Below are 15,110 nucleotides of genomic sequence, written 5' to 3' on the forward strand. Positions count from 1 at the left end.
AGCGCTGTACGTTTTAACCTATTCGAAACCTCTCCACAAATCTATGAAGTGGGTAGTACTATGCTTATCCCTTTTATAGATTAAACACCTAAGGGACAGAGAGGTTGAGTTATTTATATAAGGCGCAAGCACATGGAACACAATGGTGATGGGTCAGGGGAGAGGAGGCTTGTTGGAAAGAAAGATGGCCAAGGGAATAGTTTTCTACGACCAGATTGTGTTTCAAGCCAGCCTGTGTTCAAGCTTGCCCTGAATTCCACCTGAACCTTCTTTCTTGGCTAAAAGAGAAAATCTGTCCAAGGTGGCAAAATAAAGAGCCAGACAACCCATTCCAGCCCCTGACCTGACTTTGAAGAGTCAGTCTAAGAATAAACCAGTCACATCAGGTTTGTGATGATAATCACTTGCTTCCAAACTCTTAGAAAATAAAAGGGTGCCTGAAGGAGACCTTTCTAAACTCTGGCATTCCTCACATCTTTAATATACAGGTACAATTTAAATCACTTGTATTTGATGTTAGTGAGAAAGAGTGACTAGCCTTGAAATGAACTTTGACAACATGTAGGATATAGTTACCCTGCTAACTAGTGGGTTGTCAGTAGAAATCATAGTTTAAATGGTTTTAACAGCAGATGTGGTATGTGTTCTGAATTTGAGTATTTCAAATATCTCTAAGGTAGCCAAGGTTTTGGTGAACCCTACCCCTAAACATTCCAAGCCAGGATAAATTTCAGCAGCCTCTGCACAACCACTGCTTCTAGCCTCAAAAGTGTTCCATTTCACACTAGACTGCAAGAGACCTGGATTCTGATGATAGCCCCAGGCATCTTTGTGACTTAACTGTGGATGACTTGGTTGTGTCTTAGTGTCTTCTACCTAAAGTGGGTGTGACAATGTATACAACTTAACCATCCAATTAAAGGGATTTTAAGTAAGATGATGTTTGGTAAAATCCTTGGGGTTTTGGAAGCGAAGTTCTTACTAAAATTTAAAAAAAATGGAAATGTTTGTTCTTGCACAAATATGACATGTAAAAAGAATTGTAACTTGGTCACAGTTTTTAAACTAGTCTGCAAAGACATGTTATCCAAGAATTTTGCTAGTTAATTTTCTTTATCAAGAGTTTGGTCTTTCTTAAAATCTAGTACAATAATGGAAGACTAGATTATGTACAAGAAGATCTGGGTATTAGTTTCTGTTGTGCTTCTTACCAGCTCTGTGAACTTGGGCAGATCATCAGACTTCCATTTACTCATCTGTAAAATGGAAATAGTAAAAATGATTTCCCTTGCTCATCTCAAAGGACTGCTATGACATACATCAGAAAACAATAAAAGCTAACATTTATGGAGAGCTTAATTTATCGGGCCATGCTCTGAGTTATGTGCTTTATATATACTGCTTCATTTCATCTCCTCTCCAATATTTTAAACTAGGTAATAATTTTTACCTATCATACAGATACGGGAACTGAGACTCAGAGAGACTATGTTGTCTTACTATCAGAGGAAAAAATCCAGATGTGAACCGCAACCAAAATGACTCTGCCTTATAAAAGTAAGATGATCTACCTATCAAGATAATGTGTCTTCTTTTCTTCTTCCATTTTCTCCTTCATACCCTTATCCCCCTACCCCTTTCTCTCTCTTCGGTGACAATTATTGCCATTATTCATCATATACACTATGGTAGGGTTGGGTTTTGCTAAAGAGCAAACCAGGGCTGGGCAAAACAATAATCATGGTGGAATTATAGCCAATGTTCTGCCTGTCTTTATGTGGTCATTTACAAGCGTTTCTTGAGAATTTACTATATACCATGACTGTGCTGGGTGCAGGGACTCTACAAATGAAAATGATGCGCTTCCTCCCTTGGGGTGACACACGTCCATAAACAGCTATTACATGAAGAAGAAGCGATTGCATGTCGTGTGAAAGAAATGGACGCAAGAGGAATTCAAGAGGAAAACATAATTAATTCCACATAAGGGAATCGTGGTTTTTGCACCAACGTCCAGGGAAAATAATACTTGGCTTTTTTTCTAAACGATCGGAATAACTGGGCATGTGGTTATTCGAAGTCAAAGAGAGGAGGCGTGGGGTAAGATGTTATAAAATTAGGGAGGCGGGTCTTGGGACATAAGGCAAAATATCATGTGATAGCACCCCCTCCCCTACTTTAGATACCCACTCAAGAATTTAATTCCTTCAAGTTTCATCAAGGCAGAAGTATGTCCTGTAGGACTGTGTACTTGGATGGCTAGGGGAGGGGAAGGGAAGGTGGAGGATGGGAGGGCTGGCCTCTTTCCTCTCATGTTTCACAGATGTCGATTTCAAGTTTCCACCTGGTAACAGCCTAGGGGCCAGGGCATAAAGATACAAGTCAAAACATAGAGACACACAGGGAGAGAATTAAACAGCATCCCGCAAGGGAATTACAAAAACACAAAAATGCTTTCCAGTGGCTAAATAAATATCTTTCCTTGTGTTTACACTTTCTTTTTTCTACTTACTGAAATTTGAAAAGAGCCAGAGACTCTGTTGCTTTTTCAAAGTTCTGGATTATATAAAAGTATAGACCACGAAAATAAAAATTTTCATATGCAGGCTAAATTAAAATGTAACCAATTTCTAGTATCTATATGTTTTATTTAGAAAAATAAGAAAGCCATTGGTTGATAAACAACAAGAAAGATTATAAACTATGACGAATGAAATAATAATAATAGCAACAGTGACATTCTTTTCATATAAAACCATGACTTTCTTTCAGGACACTTCAGAAATATGTTCAAAATACATAGAAAAACTCCACCAGCAGAGTACTTGAATTTGCACAAACAGCTCAGGACAAGTAAGAATCTGAAAGAGTATCTTCATATAAATCTGCTCATGTATTTCTGCAGACCACATTCAAAATAACCACAAGATTAATTTCGATCCATTTGCCAGATTTGCACATCATGAAAGCAAGAAAAACTGTCATTTCGGAAGTTACTTATAAACAAGCCTAGAAAGGGTGGATAGTGGAGTGAGGCTGGGGGTGGGGAAGCAAACCCTTTAGTTACAATGTTTTAGGGAAACGAATCGACACAATAAAACAAATTTCAAATCAAGTCGCCCCTCTACACCACATAAGCCCTTTAGAATCTTAAGTAGATGCAAAAGGAATAAAGCAAATGGGGAGAAAAAAGGCCGATAAACTTTCTGGCTGCAATACAAGAGACATATCATTACCATATGATCTAATGTGGGTGTCAGCCGGATTGTGTTCATTGAGGGAAACCTTATTTTTTAACTGTGCTATGGAGTAGAAGCAGGAGGTTTTCAACCTAGTGACAGTCACAGAGCAGCACCTACCCCCTCCTCCTTTCCACACCTGCAAACTCTTTTGCTTGGGCTGAATATTTAGTGTAATTACATCTCAGCTTTGAGGGCTCCTGTGGCAAATCCCCGGATTAAAAGGTATGGTTTTCAATAATTGTCCTGAACTCTGCTACAGACTAATAAAACTTTGATCAAGCTGAGGGCAAAAGGAATTATTTGGTGAGAGAAAGAAAAGAAAAAAAAATCGTTCTAAACTTTTGATACTCTTTATGCAGTATTTTAAACAAGTATTACTTGAAAACAGAAGTTAAATATTTGGTAAAATGGTTGAATGCATTGTTTTAGTTCTTTCTGTTCTTGCAAAGATGTTTATTAAAAAAATTATAACCTAACACCATTACTATCTACATTGATATATTTTGTATTTGTACTAATGAAATGTTTTACCTCTTTAGAAAGCATTTATATTCTAGATCAGCATACTATTTGTAGTTGGGCTATATGTATATATATATATATATATATATATATATATATATGTATGTATATTTAAGGATTTAGTTCCCTCCTGAATTCTTGCATATTTTCAGAACTTTTAAAATCTCAGAGAGATGTGAACTCTGGTGATTAGCTGCAGAAGTCAAATGAATGTATATTTCTACAACCTAGAAAAGAATAGAAATTATCACCAGAGAGGTGAAAATAAACATTGAAAATACTTACGCTGCTTATTAAAGATAATCTCACGGTTAGCTTCATAATTCCTTACAGAGAAAGAAAAAACCCAGTCAGTATTTTCAATGCAAATGAAATTTTACTGTAAAATACATCACTTGAAAAGGAGGGTGTAGGTTATTTTTCTTGCTAATTTCAAAACAGGGTAACACAATGACCACTGGTTAAGTGGGCTCCCAGTGACATAAATTCCTGTGGCTTTTTCTTTTCCTATTGCTATTTTGACCAGAAAAAGAACCAAATGCTTCCTGTAGCAGTCCTTATTTATGGATAAATGCCATTTTTATTGTCTTTTTTTGAATTATTTCCATTACTGTTGAGGTTTTTCATTCACCTAGTGCTGGGGGATTTTTATTTTGCTCTGCAGTTATAGTTTTACTTATCTCTTGAGGGTTAAATTTTGATCTTGAAAGTTACACCAAAGGCATGAATGACATCCTACAAATATTGAACTGAATGATATAGTTAATTTAATGGGCTGAAGTAGTTTAAAGAGCCAGAAATTATTATTTTCGATGAAACACTTATAAACTGTGGCTACTAGCTTTAGTGGAGTAGTGACATTATACCTAGCAATTAGCACCTAGGAAAGAGTCATACTTTTTGAGAATGCTTCAAACAATTTCAATGAAATTTAGACAGTATATTGTCTCAGTAATAATCTCCTTGGTTTCTACAAGGGCATCTGCTCTTTTTTGTTTATTTTTCTTATATACTAAGGAAGGAAGGACATGATAAGAAATTATTAATATCAACAGCCCCCACTAATTGTTTTAAGATGCTGGGTCTTCAAGTATTATGACACTAATTTAAAAGAAACCATGTCTTGGGGGAATTTGTATAAAGTTCCTGGACATATTATTTTTCTCCAGGACATTCAGGGTTAAAATGCACACACACACACACACACACACACACACACACACACACACACACACATCAAAGTGATATAAAATAAGTAATGGAAGTTATAAACTTCCTGCTTGTGTTCAGCTTTAAACCAAGAAAAATATTGTGCAGAGGATTTGCACCATTTTAACAAGAGTAAACACATATAAATGATAATATTCCTCTGAGCTAGTGTTCAACATTTCCTTTTTGGGGTTAGTGAAACAACCAGGCATTTTCTGTTCTGGAGAAAAGATCAAAAAGCAACATCTGCATTAATTCTCATTGCTATTTATTAAATCTGCAATTACTTTGCTTCATTTTTCTTCTAAAATTGTAAGATATTAAGTATGCAAGCCTAGCAAACTGTGGTAAACCGTAAACATTGCATTTTAATGTGAAACAGACAGAAACCACTCCCTTAGATCCAGTCCAAGGGAACACTGCCAAAACAATAGGCTCTCCATTAAAAGGCTAGGCAGTAACTGAGTGGGAACACACTCCCAGAGAAAACCTGATACTGAATTTAAAGGGGCAGTGTGAATAATAATCTTTGTGGTATTTTTTAAATGAGAAACCACATGCCCGTACTTTATATATGCTGCCTTAACACAGACCGCAGTAATAAATGTAAACTTAAGAGCACAAGTGTAAGAAATCCAAAAACATTTTTTTCCCTCTCTAGTGCCTCTAGCCAAGAAGTTCCAGAAGTTATATAGACAGATACGTTAAGGTTAGGGGATCCAAAGTGGTTTGTTCTTTTTGTCTTTGTTTTCTTTTTCTTTTTTTTTTTTTTTTGGTTTTGTTGTTGTTGCATATGTTATAACTGACTGATGACTAAAAATCATTTTTTTTACATCTGGTTATGAATGGGCAGCTTTAATATGATTCTTTTACATGTACGTTTCAAAGTAGATGTGGGGAACTAAAGATAACATCTGCTATGTGTTTTGGGAATCCTTAGTTTCCGGAGGGTTTTAAGACATATCAAGTCAAAAATAGACTGCTTGTTCTCTACATGATCAACTACTTTTTGTTATTCAGATCTATGTAGTTCCCTTCAGCCAGCTGAATCCCAACTCAATGACAGATGTATGTATCTAAAGTGCTCATTGAAGGAATGGATAAATACTGTATGGATTTGTCAAAACTGTACTTTTGTTTGTTTACAAAATTGCCCTCTGGGTAAAACCAGATAACGTGTAAGTCCTATAAAAATCAGTAGGATTTTCCATATATGTTTACTGCTTTAATAAAAAATGATCAGTTTGAGAAACTGGCCCATAGATTTATTCTAAAAAATAAATTGTGCTTCCACCAAATTGAGGTTTTCCATTTGTTACCTTTCTCGGGCTAGAAATTTGATATTGAAAAAAAGATAAGTTTGGGTTTTAAAAAAGATCAGACCAACTGGTTGCCTGGAACAAACTGAATAACTTGTATTATTAATAAATTGATGGTCAATTGAGTCATTTATGTGCAAAATGTTGTGCAAGGCCTGGGTACAGAACAAAGAATAATAAGACACGCCCTGAAGGAGTACATCTTCTAGTTGGGGGGACAGACCAAGCACGCAAAACAAATTACAGTATAATGTGATAAGTTCTTTAAAAGAGGTAAGAGCAACGTGCTGTGGGGCACAGAAGAGGGAGGAAGCAGCATCCTGCCTGGATGAGCCAGGGAATCCGCAAGGGAAGTCCATTATCATTTTTAGTCTTCACTGCCATCTTACAAGGTAGGTATTTTAAATGGCACTTAGCTTTGAGTGTCAGGGTTGAGGTGGGGACTGGAGGAGAGAGGAAATTGAGAGAAAGCGGGCTTGAAACATCGGTTGGTACCAAATTATGAACGGTCTCACAGGCCACAAAGGAGATGTGGACCTTATTGGCAAGCCTTGAGAAGTCAACAAGGAGTTTTCCATAGAATAGGGATACAATGAAATCTAATTCTCAGAACACGACTTGAGCAGCAGAGTGGGGGATGACCTGGAGTAAAGGAAATATTCAAGGCTGAGACCAGTTGGAAGCTCTTGTGATAGTTCAGGGAGTGATGAGAAAGGTCTGGACCGAAATAAATACAGTGGGATGGGGAGGTGAGTTTGGCTTCCAGAGAGATTTCTGACGCAGGAATTGAAGATCTCTCATGTGCATAGACAAAATTTTATTTGACTGTGGCCTGGCTTGTGTTGAATAAGCCCTGAGAATTCTAACATGGTCTATCATCATAACAATTTTGCAAATGACATGAATATATGATATGCCGTCTCAATTCAGACCCCAAATTCAAGCAAGAAGATTTAAATTACATTCAAATTTCTTTTCCTAAGTAAATAGCTGTGCAAGGTAGTCTGTTACATACCTTTCAAATACATTTCAGTGTTCTGCTTCCTCACAAGAAATGAAAGACTTTTTTTTTTTATACTTAACACTCTACTGTGGGGTGTTATGTAAGACATAACGCAGTAATCAGGTGGTGCGACTCTTCTAAACCTTTCGTTTGTTTCCTAGGTTCCTTGGCTGTGAAAATACATGAGATAAATCATGAAGGCAACCATCATCTTCCTCCTGCTTGCACAAGTTTCCTGGGCTGGGCCGTTCCAACAGAGAGGCTTATTTGACTTTATGCTAGAAGATGAGGCTTCTGGGATAGGCCCGGAAGAGCGTGCTCCTGTGGATTCTGACCTAGAGCCTCTGGGGCCTATGTGTCCCTTCCGCTGTCAGTGTCACCTGCGAGTTGTCCAGTGTTCTGATCTGGGTGAGTAGGTGCAGGCTCTCTCTAGCCACCTTGTTTCATTCACAGGAATGGCTTCCTCGAGAGGTTAGCGTTTTCCTTTTTAATCTCTGCAGTTCCAAATGTGAGAGACAGTGCCACCTATGGAGAAGTAAAGGAAGCTGAATAGCCTAGAAAAAGGCGCTTTTAAGTTAGGAGACCTCTTTCTTTCTTTTTTAAATTGGAGCTCCATCACCTTTGCAATCTCGGACGAGTCACTTTTAAAAAAAATCTTTCTGAACTTCATGGTCCCCCTTCTGTAAAGTAAAATTTTGAACAAAATTATGTCTTCTGTTCCACTATTCCGAGGGGATGGTTTATTTTAATTCTGTGATTTGCTTTCAAGAAATGTTAGATATTAAAACCTGGGTGATGTCTCTACTCTTGGCTTAGCCCAGATAACAGAGTTTGAACATTACAAAACTGTAAGGTATGCGGAGTTTATGAGAAGCAAAACAAGTGAAGATTTAGAACAAAAAATTACCTTTCAAGAACCAAAATACTCCCTTAATCTCTGGGTCTTAGTTTTGCCTTTGCCTTTGGCATTTTGTAATCTAGCTGTTTATATTCTTTAGAAAGTTTCAAAAGCAATCTTTACAACTAAGATATGGTATAAATATTCAATATAATCACGGGACATATATCTTTAGCCTAACACTGTATACAGCTTGATTTATCATGTTTCAAGAAAAATTTGGCCTGGGAATTCCAAGAGCAATACACCCAAAAGATAAATCTCCAGAAAGTCTGAGGCCCCAGCAGATGGGCCAAAGGGAAATGAATGTAGTTGATGTGACAGTTGATTTGCATCTCTCTCTCGCTCTCTTCCTCTCTTTTTGGCTCACTTTCTTATAAGGAAAAAAATATCCTCATAGAATGACTCTTCCATGGTGTATTTCCTAATGGAAGAAACTCCATGGTGTAGTAGGGTACTTCTTTTGGGAACCCTGTATCTATTCAGAACATGCTTTCTAGCAACCTTCTGCAGGAAAATTTGTCACTACCTCTACAGTTGGAATAAACTACATGCTGGAACCCAGGAAAACATAAAACATGGTAGTAACAACTCAAAATCAAACATTCAGGATAGCTTTTAAAATGCTGGCATATTGTATAGCCATTAAACACCCAGAAAAAAAAAGTGTGTAGAAAGGCTTTAAAAAAGCTACAGGATAATTCCACTGGATTCATTCATTCGTCCATTCATTCATTCAACAAATATATAGAGATACCACAATGGGTCAGATCTGTTGTAAGCTCTGGCAAGGAAGGAATGAGGAAGACTATAAATACGGTCCTTGTTCTTGTGGGTCTGATATTATACTGGTGGTGATTATTTTTCTCTTGAATTGTATGTTTGCTACAAGGGGGATTAGATCACTCTCAAATTCTACAGAAACTGTTACAAGTATCTAGAGATTATCTGCACTGCTAGTGCATATTTTCAATCATGCAGTTGAAAATATCTGCACATTGGAATCACCATATGATGGATATACTAGGGGTAAACTTTTAAAAAATTTATTAAAATGGCCAAGTTCCTAAGAAATGTGAAGCCAGTTACATCTCACTTTGCCTCAGGAAACAAGGTTAAAAGGGTTCATGATTAATACCCACCACATATGTTGCCAACAATGAACAGTTGGCATTTTTAAGGAGGAAGGACTTGTCCAGTAGCTTCACTGGCTTTATTTTCCATAAACATAGTTTGCTCATATGATAAAAAGTTTATAAAACTTGAGTCTGATGAAAGCATTTGAGACAGTTTTCCAGTTGTCTTTAAAAAAAAAAAAAAGGCCTAAATCTATTGCTGAAAACTAAACAGAAAAATCCAGTCTGCGGAATTGTCAAGTTCATTGACGGTTTCGTTCATGACCTTGTTATTATTTTGTTTCAATGTATTTTGTGTTGTTTTTGGATGAGGAAGATTTCTATATGTTACCTTTTACCTAAGAGCCCAGAGTGTACATCATTCCTTTAAAAGAGTGACTGACCTTATATACCAAGGAAGTAGCAAAGATTATAATAATGATTTGTTTGGGGGAACACTACCGAATGAAGAGAACTGAGTTCCCATGAGCAATGGTCTCATCTGAGTTACTTTTACTTTTTCTTGAATTCATATTTAAATATATTGTGAAGGGTTTTGGTCAGATATTTCTAAAACAGAAAATACGTTTCAAAAAGGAAGAACAGTCTGTTTGCCTTTAAAGAAAACACTCTATTCACACTCTCCACTACCATCTAACTTCTTACTTTATGCTCTTGGCACTGTTTGGAGCCTTGATATCTTCATCTGCAGAAAAATCACAGCCGGCCTTATAGATCCTCATATTTGTGTGTGATGCCTGGCTCATAGTGGACTCTCGATATATATTTTCTATGTGATGATTATATGGAGTAAAAGGTGAAAGATATATAGAAAAAAAACAAGGAAGGAGAAATAGGCAATCTTATTGATCATAAAGGCAATGCAGTTTATTTTATTTTTTTGTTTTAAGTTCTTTAGTGATCTGAACGTGAAGCTTGAATTATTATAAGAGAGAAAAAAATGTAATGCACTTTGGGATGAGAAATGTGAATGCTTATTGTTATGAAAGGCTAATGTTTTCTAAAGGATTATTCTTGCCAGAGCTTTTAATGAGCAGAGGGGAGCTAGTGTTGAAGGACAGTAGTCTTTTGTCATTTTATATCTAAGCAATATTTAATAGAAGCAAACACTTCTTACTAAAATGTTTGACTGTTTTTGCCACTAAAAAGTATTTTTGATGAAGTTAAACAACATCGACTTTTTAAACAGTTCTTTTAAACAGTTCTACATCAAAGCTAAGATGTAAAAACTGAAATTGGAATTTAATAATTAGTTCATAGGAAAATTTGAGGTGTTCAAGAAGACACATGGATGTTTTAGTTCCTTGTTCCAATTTATCAAAATAGCATTATTTATGTTTTTCTCTAGCATGGGGGATTGAGAAAGTAAACATTTTTTCACCTGTCCAAGAAAGTAATGAATACTTCACAGATATTGGCCAAGTTGTTTGGCTGAATTTGTTGTAATTTAGCTTGTAATTTGAACCAGAATTGAATGAGACACCATCTTCTTTTTTTTTATCTATCTTTTTTAAGACATAAAGCGATTTACTCTTAAATGTAGCATTTATAAAAAAATTGTAAGATGAACAAATTCAGAAATCTATGGTTACCTTAAAATATTAAACCTACAATGTAACTCATTCTTGTCAAAATCTTTAAAAAATGTCCTAATATTGATCCTGTGAGTGGATGCTGTTTTATGTACTTATTATCTTGAAAGAAAACAATTCCCTTACTTATATGTATACTCTTTGGCTCAAGTGTTACCAGGTAGCCATTCATCTTTGGCTCACGTGTTACCAGGTAGCATTATTTGGTACTGACTTCCATTTTGTTGCTAAAAGGCAGATCAACCCTGGCAGGTGAAGTAAGTATAAGCACTGTTTTTTGACTATTCTTCCAAATTAAAGTAATAGTTATTGATACACTTCTTTTTTTAAATTTTTTTTAAAGATTTATTTGAGGGAGAGAGAGAGAGTAGGGGGAAGGGCAGAGGGAGAGAGAGAGAGAGAATCCTCAACCAGGCTCCATGTTGAGGGCGGAGCCCAATGCAGGGCTCAATCTCAAAACCTTGAGATCATGACCTAAGCTGAAATCAAGACTCGGATGCTTAACCCACTGAGCCGCCCAGGAGCCCCTTGAGGCATTTCTTATAAGCAAATTTCAAAAGAATTTACAAAGCTTTTAAAATGATTTAATAGTTGCAAGAACTTGGGTTTTGCAGTTCAACACCTCTGAACTCAAGTCCTGCTTTACCATTTACTACCCGTAAATGCCGAAACATTGAAACTTTCACTGGAGAAATGGGAATATATCACATTTCATTAGGTAAGAATAGAAGATATTGATAAAAGTGTCTACCATACTGTTCTGTTTAGTTTACCATTTCAGACAAAGTTGGCTAGTAACATGAGGCTATTCCTCATAATGTTCTTTTCTTTTTCTTTGACACTGAGAATCTCTGAGAAGTATACCGCCTGTCGAACTAGATAAAAAATAGCACCTTCTCTCCCCTCACTCCTAAAGAGGACCACATCACCTCCAACTATAAACAGACACAAATTAGAGAATGGTACAATTATCAAGCAATTCAGTCTTCTCCAAACACCATTCCTTTGAACAAAATGGGTTTGGTGAAGTGGAGAACAGTGAAACATTTGGCTATTTTATAATCATAAATGATTCACAACCCACATATTTGGCTCTCTAGAGATGATGTTGGAAGATGTAACATTTTATTTTGCCATGTAAAAGCAGTACAAATAACTACCGGTCCCTAAAGTGCACTTCATATGGCAAAGGATATTTTAGTTTTAAAAATGTCTTAGCAAAAAAACAAAAAAAAGAAGGAAAGAAAGAAAAAGAAAAACCCAAATTCTTTACACTGCATAGAGTTAGTTTTCTTCTTTTTAATAATTTTGCTTCAAGTGGTGAAAATTTTGTCAGAAGCCACCACTTGGGACATACATGAGATAGCTTATTTCTTGTCTGGGGAAACTGGTTTTCCAGAAGCAAATCTTATATGTGAGGTAAATGAACCATTAGACTTCCTCTGTGAAATCAACTCAGAAGAAAAATTAGGGCTATTTTGTAGAGGGGCAGAGACAATGTTGGAAGCTCAGTTGCTTTTATAGTTTATGTCTGGCTCTGCAGCAGCAGAGATGTGGGGTGACCCTCATTAGGAGTTTCAGATGCATCAAAAGGGTGTGCCTAAGACATAGTATGAGAAGGGGGCTGTGCACAGAGCATGCCCAGTGGGTTGCCTAACTTCATATTGGATAGGGTGGAGTATGGCAGATCTTTAGACGCAGCAGGAGGAATTCTCATGTGACCCAGATGGCCAAAGTTCCTGACCCAGGGGTTAAAGATGGGGAGGAGGAAGAGAGGAGTCAGAGAAAGCCAAAGGAAGCATCTGTCTCCTTGACCTGACTGAGAACTGACATATCCCTGGTTTCCTTCTCAGTCCCAGGAGAGAGAGAGAGGCAGCTGTGTGGGATCAAGGCATTTGGTCAGACTGCAGCTGTGAGGCATTCTCCTCTGCAAGATCATTCTGGCTCCGGAGGACAGGCTGGGAATAGGTTCGAGAATATCAATTCCCTGGGCAAAAGAAATGCAGGAGACCCTCTAGTCTGAACTTTTCTCCTTCAAAGAATAGAAAGAAGATTATATATTTCCTTGGAAATAAGGATAAAGAAGAATCAATCCAGTTTTCAATCCAGTCTTAATAAAAGGAGAAAGCCCTATAGCAACTACACTACGACACTCAGGAGTCAGTTAACCCTTGACTTAGTCTGAAGATTGCTTTGAGGCAATTTCTGCAGCTTGTCTACTTCTGTGCTTTCACTGTAATCCACATTTGCCTTGATTATTCTACATTAATCAAATATATATTATATAATAGTTATTCAGTATATTTTATTTACCTATTTAAACATTTACTTTCTCTACCAGAAGGGAAGCATAGTGATGTTATTTTTGTATACCCTCTACTCAATAAAATGCCTTATACTTGGTAGATACCCCAACATCAATAAATGCCTGATGAATAAGTGAACATAAGCTTGACCTGGTGCTTGGATGAGTGCATAATTCTGCAATATTCCTGATTCTGTCAAGCTGGAAAAAGGAAGGAACATGGCTGACTGGGAATTAGGAGTCATGGAGCTGTGGTACACAGCATTTTTGCTTTTGTTTATTTGTTCGTTTGTTTGTTTTGTTTTGAGGGTGACTAGATATAGAACCAGGAAGGTTAAACCTTCCTTGAGTTTATTTGAAAGGAGAATCAAATTAAAGGGAGAATCTCCTATTTCTGAAAGCTGATCCAACTGCTACCACAATCAAATTGCCATTTTTAAGAGGGAAATAGGGAAACATGCGTGCCTTGAACAGAAAGGTTTTTGATGGAGCTGGGACTCCAATATGTCATGTCACGTGCCAAAAACTGAAGTGTATCACCATTGTCCTAATTATTAAATTGAAGACAGAATTATAAAAAATACTGTTGGAAACCAACAAGAATAAATCTTGGAGTTTGGACCCCTGCCACAGAGCAGGGGGAAAAGAAAGCATGATGTCTTAGGACAACCTGGCTTTTGTCCAACATGATGTTTACCAGATTGCTGACATTTGCTAGCAGAACCATGCTATTCATCACAGGGACAACTTGAAACAAAAGTACAATTCTCATTAGCCTTTATTTCAGAAATGATTTTCTGATAACGTCTTAAGTAGAATTTTATTTACTTTAATAAATAACCCTATTTTAAAGAAGACAAAGTTCCATTTACAGAATTTGGGAGAACAAATAATTCAGACTAGCCTTGGAAATAATTGCATTTTAATGGAAAAATTAGAATTATATTAAAGGATGCTCATTGAAAAATAATTAAATTTAGAAAACCACTCTGTTTCTGTTACTATTGCTGAAAAAATATTATCTCAAAGCTCGGCGATTTAAAAAGATAATTTTATTTTGCTCATTATTTAAGTACAGGAGATTTGAGCAGATCTCAGAAAGGCTGTTCTTGCTTGGGGTCTCTCAGGCATCTCAGTCAGGTGTTGGCTGGGGCCATGGCCATGGGGAGTCTACACCCAAGACAGCTCACTCTCACGCAGTTGCTGCTGCTATTGCCTGTGAGCTCAGCTGTTCTGTCTCCTGGAGTGTTCCACGTGGCCACTGCAGCAGGGTGATCTCAGCTTAGACAGGCTTTTTTTTTTTTTTAAGATTTTATTTATTTATTTGAGAGAGAGAATGAGATAGAGAGAGAGCATGAGAGGGGAGAGGGTCAGAGGGAGAAGCAGACTCCCCGCCGAGCAGGGAGCCCGATGCGGGACCCGATCCCGGGACTCCAGGATCATGACCTGAGCCGAAGGCAGTCGCTTAACCAACTGAGCCACCCAGGCGCCCTAGACAGGCTTTTTTACATAGCCCATAGCCCCTGGCTGCCCCCAGAGCAAGTGTCCCAGAAGAACCGGGTAGCAGCTGTACAACCTCTTCTGACCTGGCCTCCGAAGTCTTGCTGTGTGTTTCTTCTGGACCATTCCATTAGGTCATCAAGACATTATAAGTCCATCCCAGATTCCACAGGAGGGGAATTTGATTCACTTCATCTTTTGATGGGGTTGGGACCAGTTTGTATTTAATAAAAGCGTATAGGATGGGAGATACAATTAATGCCATCTTTGGAAGATGCAATTATCTACATACTCACTTAGATTTATGTACATTTCTAATGAGAAACACAGGCATACATTATGTATTATATATAGAAGGTCCACAGGTATTACACATCCCCGTGA

At 37.2% G+C, this 15,110-nt stretch overlaps 1 protein-coding gene across 2 annotated transcripts in view; it reads left to right on the forward strand.

Moving 5' to 3' along the window:
* The first annotated feature begins 3,078 nt into the window (after positions 1 to 3,078).
* DCN (decorin) overlaps positions 3,079 to 15,110 on the forward strand; it is a 42,896-nt gene continuing 30,864 nt past the window's right edge. The window contains exons 1-2 of one of the 2 annotated variants that reach the window (XM_027594729.1): positions 3,079 to 3,464; positions 7,457 to 7,703. In XM_027594729.1, the coding sequence (XP_027450530.1) occupies positions 7,490 to 7,703 (214 nt within the window). In that variant the 5' untranslated portion in view covers positions 3,079 to 3,464; positions 7,457 to 7,489. Of the gene's footprint in view, positions 3,465 to 6,477; positions 6,685 to 7,456; positions 7,704 to 15,110 lie in introns of those variants that run through there. The other variant, XM_027594727.2, reaches the window with a different exon arrangement.

The sequence above is a fragment of the Zalophus californianus genome, chromosome 9, assembly GCF_009762305.2.
Source record: "Zalophus californianus isolate mZalCal1 chromosome 9, mZalCal1.pri.v2, whole genome shotgun sequence".
In the NCBI taxonomy this organism is placed as follows: domain Eukaryota; kingdom Metazoa; phylum Chordata; class Mammalia; order Carnivora; family Otariidae; genus Zalophus; species Zalophus californianus.